We start from the raw sequence: 10790 nt of genomic DNA, 5'->3' as shown, positions 1-10790 counted from the left end.
ACGTAAGATAAAAAGTGTACAAAATTACAAAAAAAATAAGTCCAAGAGGGTAATAGGACCTTAGTTTAGTTAAGTGTGTCTCTAGGATTTCGGTCATAGTCTAGGGGGTACTTGTGCCTTATCCCTATTTTTATAATAAGAAATAATTAATTCTACATTTTTCATTCTAATCTTCGTGTCTTTCGTAAAATTCATATAGATTCAAATTATATCACATAAACGTAAAATAGAGGAAGCAGACGTTGTTAGTTTGATTCAGCCCTCGGCAGCCAATGACTTCAAGCCTTCCCATTCATAAATTGAAATATGAGTCTAAGGACGTCCAAAAAAGAAGAGGAACTGTTGGGAAGCAAATGAGACCAGAATTACTAGTGCAAATAGAATATCCATTAAACCAACTAAGGAACTCACATATCCAGCAAGTGTAATAAATTGGGTGCAAACTGGATGAATCGTCCAGTAAGATATTACTCCAACAAATAAGATATCTGAACCTGCAGAATAAATGAGATACAAACATTGGCTTTCTCAAAGCATCAGTTTGTGGCAAGTTCCCTTGCACATCTCTAATCAAAGAAATGAAAACGATTTCTGGAGTACTGGTCAATGCATGTACATTGTACACATTACAGCTACTCTCAATGCTGAACTTGGGCGGCCAATTCAACAGCCTGTCTGTGTCCGGCAGAGTTTTTGGTTTGAAATTGGCACTGATTTATGATACAGATAGCACAAATAGAAGTGTGTTGTATGTTAATAGTTCAACTGTTCAAGGCTATTATTATGCATTCAAGGCTAGAGATGAAATGGTCACACGATCACACAGCTTAATTTTCTAATCGAATGTGTCAACTCCGGAGGGTTCAGCATATACTTGATACTGATATCAGATGTTATCCTGAAAATGGAAGAAACTTACTCCTACTCGGTATTTACACCAACCCTGGAATGGAGACAGCAAGGCTGAAGATCCAGAGTCTTCTTGAATGTATGAATCAGGCTTCATCTCACTTTATTCAGTTCTTCCCTCATCTCAGTTTCCTACTTGAACATATAATATCTTGTGCTAAAATTGTTGTACCTGTTTACCTAGTTTGCTAATGGACAGTTAAATGAAGATGTGAAATTGGAACTCTGCAGAGATACAAGAGTTCGAGATCCTCAAGAAAGGAACTTGCAGAAGAAAGAAATCGTCGATTTCTTCACATCTGCAATACAACTATTTCCAGATCACTAGAGAAAATACAACCAACAAATCCTCTGGTGAATTCCATTGTTCAGCAGCCATTCTAACTGGATGATTACAACTGCACTTTATATACAGATGATCATTCCTTAAATATCTGCCCCTGCAGCCTGTCCATTTTGAGCATTCTCTAATGAAATTGCTTTTCCCTTGCTCTCAGAAACTTTTGCACCATCTGCTGCTTTCTGGGTCTTTGAACTCTGTAGAAGCTTGAGCTGGTTTTGCAGAGCCTAGATAAATAAATGTAGATTCCATAGGTAAATATATACACATCATATATACATACATGCATATATATGTGTGTGTGTGAGAGAGAGAGATCGAATAAGCAAAAAGTTAACCCAAGAACAGAAACGCTAAGAAGCAATCTTAAAAATGAGAATCCAATCCACTAAAATGTGATCTTATACAGGGTGAAGGCTATACATCAATTTTCAGAGCTGTATGGTCCATACTTATCTCAACCCTAACAGCATATTAAATACATCCCACCCCTCCTTCAAAGAAAAATGTTGAAAAAGAGAATAGAACAATCAAAGCACTCAGTTTGGCCACCAAAGTTGCAAAGTAACCATTTTTATTTTTTTTTGATAACCGAGAAATCCGTCTGTGACCCGCCCTTTGGACCAATCACAGGTTGCAAAGTAACCATTTAAAAAGGAGTTTTGCAATTTTCTTCGATAAACATCACCCACCCTCAGCCCTCCCCTCCCTCCCTCTCTGAACTTCCACAGAATTTCATCTGAGGTGATTTGTTCTACCAACAGAGCTGAAGTCCCATTCCAAAAAGAGAACAAACTTTAAGAACTTCAAAATATTTTAAGACAAATAGAATAATTGAACTTGTTGAAGTGTGTGACCATCTCATTTAAAAGTTTAAGCTATTAGAGAGATCACACTTTTGTTTACTTAAAATTATATATATATATATATATATTTTTTGATAAGGTAACTTTGTATTCACACAAAAAAAAACTCATCAAATAACAACTGATGAGGTGGGATTTACAACCCCATAGGGCATCCTGATAACCAAAAACCCAAAAAAGAACTTTACAATTGTCCTATGAAGTCCACTAGACTTACTACCTCCCCCACCATATCCTGTTTACACCAAAAATACAACACCATATCCTGTTTACACCAATAATATTTACTTAATATATTATTAACGTATCCCCTCATGTGCGGGATTGATTTTTTTTTCATAGGCCAAGCACGTGAAAATTCTTTTTGATAAGTGATAACGGGTGGTAGTGAGACTTGAACCCAGGACCTTCGCCAGCTCTAATACCATGCTGGATGTGTGAAAAACTTCATCGAAAAGCTTAAGATATTAGAGAGATCACACTTACATTTACTTAATTCTATTTTCAACAGAACTAGAAATTATCTCAATGATGATTTATGCATATTGAAATTAGCAATATCATCAACAAACATACAAGAGAGATAAAAATTAAATAGACAAATGTTCATACCTCACACTGCTGCTGTAAGAATATCCTATGGGCCTCGAGATGAGTATCTGAAGTACTAAGGTTACTCCAGGAACTATCTCCAAAAGGCATGTTAGCACCAGGATATCCTAAAGGACCAAAACTGGTCTGTGGATAGTAAGCAAAAGGCATATTTGCATATTGATGTTGCTGTGGCCATTCATTTGCAGCACTCTCTCTTTCTGAGTCCACACTGACAGAACTGACTGCTCCGTAGGACGGAGGAAATAGAGCATATCCATGAGACCTGCAAGCATGAGAACAATTAACTAAAGTTCTTTCACTGTGCTTAAAAGAACTACAAATTTGTGGAAATAAAGAAGACAACCATCCCCTTGTCAACTGCCAAAAAAGGGAAGCCACCACCATCAACCTCACTCTGCCTCTACCACTAGTTCATACCACATGACCAAGGAAATATATATAGGAAGTCATTTCCCATGCAGTTATGGACAACTTAATTAGCAATCATCTGCCTAAGTCAAGGGTTACATGACAAGCCAAATCTCCAAGGAATAAGACTATCCCACAACATGACAAGTGCTTATGTGAATATCTTCAGAGGATGCCAATGGCATACATTGGATGCTCCTTCATTTCTAATTTATCTGTACTTTTGAATTTGAAGAGATTGGTATTCTTTTACAGAAAACAAGTGGGGCTAACAGTTATTACTGCTTATAAAAAATTGAGACCGACAACTACTTGTTCTTTTTGAAACTGAAACTGCCAACAGTTACTTGTTCTTAGATATAAAAAGGAGAGCATGAACCATAATGGGACATGGAGAAGAGTCAACGTAACTATGCATATCAAGGAAGATAGTCAGGGAGGTTTAAGCCTTTACATGCACTTATGGGGGAAGGTCTCATAAATATGCAAAGAAGATAAGCAATACAATGTTGACATAGAAGAGAAATTATACCGGCTTAGTGTTGGTGCAGAAGGATAAACAAAGGACTTCTCATAAATTGCAGCAGCAGCAACTGCAGCTTGGAGTCTAGCCTGGTGCTGACTAACATAACCGTTTGTCCTAGGATTTGCTTGGGAACCTCGAGATGTGCTTGCTAAACTTGTTCCTGTGCCAATTAGAGATTACCAGAGTGCTTAGTGAATAGATATCATATACATTCGTCACTTTGTACAAAGAATTATCCAAGTCTCTAATAGCCACAAATGATTCCCTCCAAGCATGTCATCTTTAAGATAAGAGATTACAGATGACAATCCACAAGCTGGGACACAACTATTCAGTGTACACCACATGAAATTTCTTCCAAAAAAAATAAGTAATTTTGTTCCACTACAATCATGTAATCTTCACCTATAATCAACACACTTCAGCAGAAGTTTAATGCTCAAAACAGCTTATTACAAACAAATGGGTGATTTAACCATTCATCTCAATTCTACTATAGCAAAAAAGCCATGATGAGCAACATTTGGAAAATGAAACATCAATTTCCAGGCGTCATTCAAAATTAACTTATTAAAGTTGATACACAATATAGAGAATAGCCAGTTTTAGGTGATACCTTGCTGAGCATATCCAGATCCAGCAACACTCGTCCCATTTTCAGGTGGTACAACAAGAGCTCTGCAAGTAGGACACGTGTTCTGACGTTCTAGCCATGACCGGAGGCAATTGACATGAAAGAGATGTCCACAAGTAAGTTTCTTGGCAGTGGTCATCTCCTCACGACAAATGATGCAGATAGTGTCACCTCTGCAGGAACATTAAACATAATCATAATGATGAAGAAAACATATACATACCAGGACTCTAGTTAGTGAGAAACTTACCCATTGAGCTCTTCCAGTGTAGCATCTGGAAAACGATCATTCATATTTGAAGTGATTTTTCGATATCGTATGTAATCAGCAACTCGAGTCTTGAAGTTGCGGAATGTCTCATAAAGCTCCCGAACCAAATGCAGAGGCACACCATAATTGCTGAAAGTCCAGGGAAATAGAGAAATAAATGAACACATAATAGTGGGTCAAAAAGAATATATATAATATGGACAGAACTAAGTAGTAAGAAAGATTGTACGTCCCATGTCCAGGAAAATAAATAAATAAAATCAGAAGGAAAAGAGAGAATATATACACAATGCTCGATCATAAACAAGAGATCAGATGAATGATAAATTTATGGTTGGTTCTACCAAAAGCCAAATAAATATCAGCAGAAAAGCAACAAGGATCATGCCTGAACTAAACTTTTTTTTAACAATTTGATTGTTAGTGCCTAAACTAAACTTTAACACATGGCCCACCCTTCCTGCATAATTGGATGGTTTTTGCAGGCATCACATGATTATTTACATCTCTTGATGAAACTCAGTGAAGCTTTTGCTAGCATAATTATGTATAGATACAGATCCCAATCTAACTATATAAGAGGATGGAAGATCGAAACCAGAACATTGTCAATTGCTGTGTAATGCAGTGAAAACTTTTTTACTAAAAAGAAGGGGAGAAAAGATGTGTTCTACTTGACATCAGCTACAAAAAAAAAAATTGAAGTCCTAAGAAATATCCAGGAGCAAAAGGAAAAAGGAAACAGGACTATCTCTTCAACCAGGATGACCCTAGCACTGCATTTCCAAAAGAAAGTAGCAAGACATGGGAGAACAGATTTGTTTTAATGATCAAGAATTTTATCAAAACAAGAAAATGCTTTCATTTGGGTAACATCCAACAGAGGTATACTAATTTGAGCCTATTGTTGAGCCCCATTTACCCTCTATCCATAAGCAATGCCACAGCTAATCGGTCACAAAATGTGCAAATAGAGATCAAACATCCTTTTATCCAAATACTTGAATTGGAAATTACAGAAGTTTCTAAGATACCTATAAGTGTGGCACACCTGAATCAGTGCACAGACAGCCAATCATCCTATTGCTGGCCGAAAAGAAAATTAACAGCTCTATGAATAATGCTTAGTCCCATACTATTTAGAAGCTTAGAAGTTCCTGAGGGAAGTAGATCCAAAAATTCACAGGGATAGTAGGGCCAGATGGGAAAGAGCCTCTTTATTTTTCACTATTATTCACTAGAGAGAACGAATGAGCTCGATTAGATACACTGAGAACACCATGTGGAAGTCTATGCTATTTCACAAGAATGTAACATGCTTGAACTAATTCTGGAGTCTTTCGATATCAGTATTAACTCTCTCAAACCAAAAAAATGATCTCTTGCTTTCCTTTTTGGTCCATTGCTTTCCTTAAATGGTAACCTTTTTATTGACTTTCAATTATACACTACAAGAAGCTTCTTCTTTTTTTAAACAAAGTAATTGATACGAAAGGAGAAAGAAGAGTAACAGCAGAAAACAATAAAATAACATAAATTTGACTTACATGAAAATCATGAGGAAGAAGCACATGTACATAGTCAAGTGGATCAAGTCCCGAATAAGTTCCAAGTAGAAAGTATATACGGCCTTCCTCTCCCATTGTCCTTCCATAAGCATGTCACGTACATAGAATACATATTTTACAAATGTTGCAACAGTTGTTGTAGCAAGTATCATGTACCTGAGAAATAGTGGCAAAAAGGTAAAAGGTTAAACTTCACTAGGGAGCTAGATCTGGCATACATATAATATGATGAAACTGCACTTGGTAAAACAAGAGCAGCCATATGGTCAAACTGCACTAGGGTAAAACAATAGCAGCACATTGACCAGAGTAACTAACATGATTCCCAGCATACAGCAGGTAGAAAAACCATTTCAAAGTAAGCACACTCCTTGTCACCATATACCATTTCAAAGTAAGCACACCCCTTGTCACCATATAAGTTAAAATATGCAGAAAAGCAATGATGAATAAGCCAAGAATGATAATTGACTTCATCCATCCATACAACAGTCATGTGAGTTAATGCATAACAAAGCAAAGATTTCAAAGTAAACAGTGAATCGTGCATTAAACTTTTAAAATTGAAAAAAACTGACCCCAAGACATAGAGAACGGGAAATAGAATAGGGTGTACGAGTACCTTTACCTGATCGAGATTTTCAATATATGGTTTTAAAAAACTAATCATCTACAAAAAAACCTCTTCATCATCTAGCATTATAATGATTAAAACATAGGGTTTTCAAACAAAACCAGTTTTAATGGTGAATCTCAGAGCATCTGCCTCCAGTTTGAGTAAACCAGTGCAAGAACTACAAGCCTGTTTGGATTGGCTTTTGGCTTATTTTTATTATTTTAACTTAAAATCAAGTGCTTATAAGCACTTTTTAATTTAATTCAAACACTCCAAAAGTGCTTAAAAGCTATTTTGGCTTAACACACTTAAAATAAGCTAATCCAAACAGGTTCTACATCAGAAAGATAAACAGCATTTGCAGGTGCAAAGATCCAACACCGTACCTTGCCAGCCCCAGTAGACAGCAAATTATATCTGTAAAGTATCATATATCCCCATGTCTGAAGCCCAACTAAGCATTTACTTAAGGCAGAGGCATGAAACATGCTTGTATAACCCCTCAACCTGGTGGTATCCAATCTAATGAAGCTCTACTCCTTTCCCTGGCATATATCTCAAATTGCACCCAAAGCACGACTAGAATAATAGTAGAACTTTAAGGATCATAGCACATATTCAGACAGGAAAAAAACTACAAATGAATAAGAACAGCATGGCTTACTCAAACGCGAAGAAGAGAGAACCAGAAGCCTGTCTTGTCTGTATCAAATGGTTCATGTAGTTGTACAAAAGGAGACTATCTATGAGAAGGAGGAAGCCCATGAAAGAAACTATGCGAATGTGGGACAACTTAGTAACAGCTGGAGTTGTTTCAATGTACTCAACCCGTTTCTGGGCCAACCAATGCAAAGTCTTGACTAAAAATAGTGCGGTAACCATGGTAATAAACGTCATGGAGAAGTCTTGCCGGAAAATAGTGATTGCAAAAAGTATTTCCATGAGTTCCCGCCATGACTGCTCATTTAACCTCTCAACCTCTGCCTCTCGAAGGGTACCAAGGAAAATTTTCTTGGTTAGCTGCCACAAAATGCACATAATGGCAAGACCCATGTTGAGGAGAAGCACCAGACTGATCTTAGATGTCGATAAATAAACCATTGCTGGGTAAAACTGGCCTCTACTATTAAAGGCGTGATAAATGACAGCTAGAGAAGCTATTACACTAAGCCCAGCATAAGTCCGTACACTCATCATTTTCTCTTAACCCTGTCACACAAAGCCACTACTCAGTCAATTAACAAGTTTTCTAGATTCAATCAAGTAAAGAAGTCTGTATGTATCATGTCAAAATTAAAACATGTACAACATATATCAAATATGATAAAGTAAAATCCACTCTTTGAAGATTTAATAATCTTGATAGATAAAAGAATATATTAATAATTATTAGACACATCAATAATAAGATTCCATAACATAAACTGAAAGGTCCATGCAGAACGACTACTTTTGATTCAAGGGATATCCAAAACTAGTTGATTGCAAATGTCTACATATGTGATAGTCAACTATTAAAATCAGCCGTTTGAAGAACTAGAACTTGGTAAATGACTTCATCACATAATGCCAACAACTCTCAATGTTGTAAATGTTCCATCTTTTATGATCTTATTCCCTTTTTCGTTTATGTACAGGAGTCCCAGAAAATTAATTAGTGATACTGAAAGAGAAATTAGTACACATCGTGACTTCGGATCCTTTGTCACATCAAACAAATGACAAAAGGATGGTTATGAATGTAGGGAGTGAGACAGGGAGAGTGTGATGATGAAAAGTAAACGTACAGTGAAAAAAATTAGTATGCTAATTGAAGCTGAGGCACAGCTATCTCCATCTCTTTAAGAAGATTTAAGCATACTATATTTTAAAAAAAAATAAAAACTCATTGAATATGTACATATTGTTGATTTAGAACGAATATAATCCATAACACATGAGCTTCAAATCCCGACCGACTCCAACTGAGTCTACAGTAGAGATTACATCTTCTAATGGGCTATACCAAATTAAAATTCAAATAAACTGTTTTCTAAATCGACCCCTCGTAGTTTAACACCAAAGGGGGGAAATATCCCAACTTTGCAACACCTAAGAGAATTCCAGAAATAAAAACATCCTGATTATTACAATAGATTTTTAGAACCAAAATTAAATATGATGAAACAATTCTCGGTGACGCTGAGTTTCGTTAGTTCGCAAATTAGCCATTGACAGAAGTGAATGATAAATCTATAATTAAAGCTTCGTGGGTATAAATTTACCTGGTAAGTTTCCTTTATCTTCCTCCTGATTCTGAATCGTTTATTGCTAAATTTTCCGCCCTTAATGCAGCATAAGAAGAAGTATAAAGTGCTTCGCGCGTCGTTGCGTAGGAAATCCCAAATTGTTGTCCGCCACGTGTGGACACAAAACTTGCCCGACCCGAAGGACCAATTGGTTAGATTAGTGAGGTTATAATATAAAAAAAAATTAATATTATTTTCTATGTGTGTTTTTATCTATCATTAGATACTTAAACATATAAAATATGTCATTTTTAAATTTATACACAATTTGTAAAATTTCATGTTTTTTTCTATTTGAAGTTAATGCTATAATTAATAAAAATACCTAATTTAGGTGGTTAACTTAATTATCTAAATGATAAATGAAAACATACATTAAAGTTTTTTCAAAAATTGCATCGAAAATATATAATTACAACATTTTAGTAGTAGCTGAAAACATTGATTTTTGCAAAGTGAAAAAGTTTGACTCCACACAATGAGCATATTTCAGGTTCTTCAATTTTGGTTGTGTATAAATAAATACTTAAAATTTGTATAAAATTACACAAATAGATTCAGATATTCTGCGTGGTATTTTATGTGTATTATGTTATATAAGACTCACGTGTGTATTTGTTTAATTTTATATAAATTTGAGTGTTTTACTTGTGTGCATTCAAAATTTGGAGGACATAAATATAAATGCATTAGTTCTATTTTTATTATTTTAAAATGTGTAATTGTACTACTTTATTAGGCGTTTGAAGTGTTTAATTGGCCAAGAATCTCTTGAAAACCCTTACCGGAAAAACTTCAAATTCACCGTCGAACTTGAAAACTCTCAGCGGCGGAGTTAGCATGGATGTCATCACCTCCACACGGTCAAATGGATGCAGGTACAAATTCCTTTCCTACTGTCCGTATTGTCATCTGTATTGCAGATTTCAATAAATATTTTGTTAGTACCAAGTGACTATGGAAGAAATTTTGCTCTCTTACCTGTTTATCATTCTTCCTTCTTTATTTTCTACCCTAACTTACGATTGAAGGATCAAAAACATCTGAAGTATCCCTTTTTTTCAAGTTTCCTAATATTTATTGAAGCACACCTCAACTATGAAAGTTCTTTCCTTTTCATTACATAAGGGAACAACTTATAGTTGAGTTGTGTTTTTATAATAGTTGGTTACAGCTCGGGCAGGAAAAGTGAACACATGATAGCTCAAATATGAAATTCAAAAAAATGGGATACTTTAGTTGTGTTTTTGATTCACTCCTATCTTATTAATACATAGATAATATCTTTCTAAGTCTCTGCGTTCTCTATTGTGATTGTGACCAACCATCCAAGTGGTTCGAAAGTGATCAAGAACATGCATTGTTGCTTTGCCTGCTTTTTTTTGGCACAACTGTTTCCACAATTCATTCAATGTGTGAAATATCTGTTTAACAAAAGTAAATACTTGGAGGAGACCTCATAAAGAAGCTGATACTTGTACTGGATGAAAATTAGTTTTTATTATGCATAACTGTATGGAGCACTAGTTTTCTGCGCTTGCCGGACATTTCTTAACTTCATTTTTATTTGTTAAAAAAGCAATGAGGATCTCATATCCTCAAGAGTACATAAATAAGGGTTGAAAATAAAATATTTGTAAAGATTTGATTTTAGTGTATTTCCCCCTTTTTTTTATCATGGGAGATAAGTGTAGGAAAGAACTCGACAAAGGAATCCTCTGTATGCCACTGCATGTGAAAGAGAAATCG

General features: G+C 35.5%; 1 protein-coding gene across 2 annotated transcripts; it reads right to left on the bottom strand.

The window, feature by feature from the left end:
* Positions 1 to 678: 678 nt before the first annotated feature.
* LOC125807866 (ERAD-associated E3 ubiquitin-protein ligase HRD1B-like) lies at positions 679 to 9051 on the bottom strand. Of its 2 annotated transcripts, XM_049487604.1 has the most exons (8): positions 9018 to 9051; positions 7418 to 7962; positions 6117 to 6293; positions 4549 to 4698; positions 4281 to 4471; positions 3671 to 3824; positions 2728 to 2992; positions 679 to 1476 (listed from the first exon to the last, which is right to left on the bottom strand). In XM_049487604.1, the coding sequence occupies exons 2-8, from the start codon at positions 7948 to 7950 to the stop codon at positions 1336 to 1338; spliced, it is 1611 nt and encodes a 536-aa protein (XP_049343561.1). In that variant the 5' UTR covers positions 7951 to 7962; positions 9018 to 9051; the 3' UTR covers positions 679 to 1335. The 2 variants fall into 2 exon arrangements, with proteins under 2 accessions (XP_049343561.1, XP_049343562.1); XM_049487605.1 differs by lacking the exons at positions 7418 to 7962; positions 9018 to 9051 and adding an exon at positions 7140 to 7318.
* Between the last annotated feature and the right edge of the window lie 1739 nt (positions 9052 to 10790).

The sequence above is a fragment of the Solanum verrucosum genome, unplaced genomic scaffold (assembly GCF_900185275.1).
Source record: "Solanum verrucosum unplaced genomic scaffold, falcon-dt-bn FXZP01000183.1, whole genome shotgun sequence".
NCBI classification, from domain to species: Eukaryota; Viridiplantae; Streptophyta; class Magnoliopsida; order Solanales; family Solanaceae; genus Solanum; species Solanum verrucosum.
This window is presented reverse-complemented; position numbering and strand designations above follow the sequence as displayed.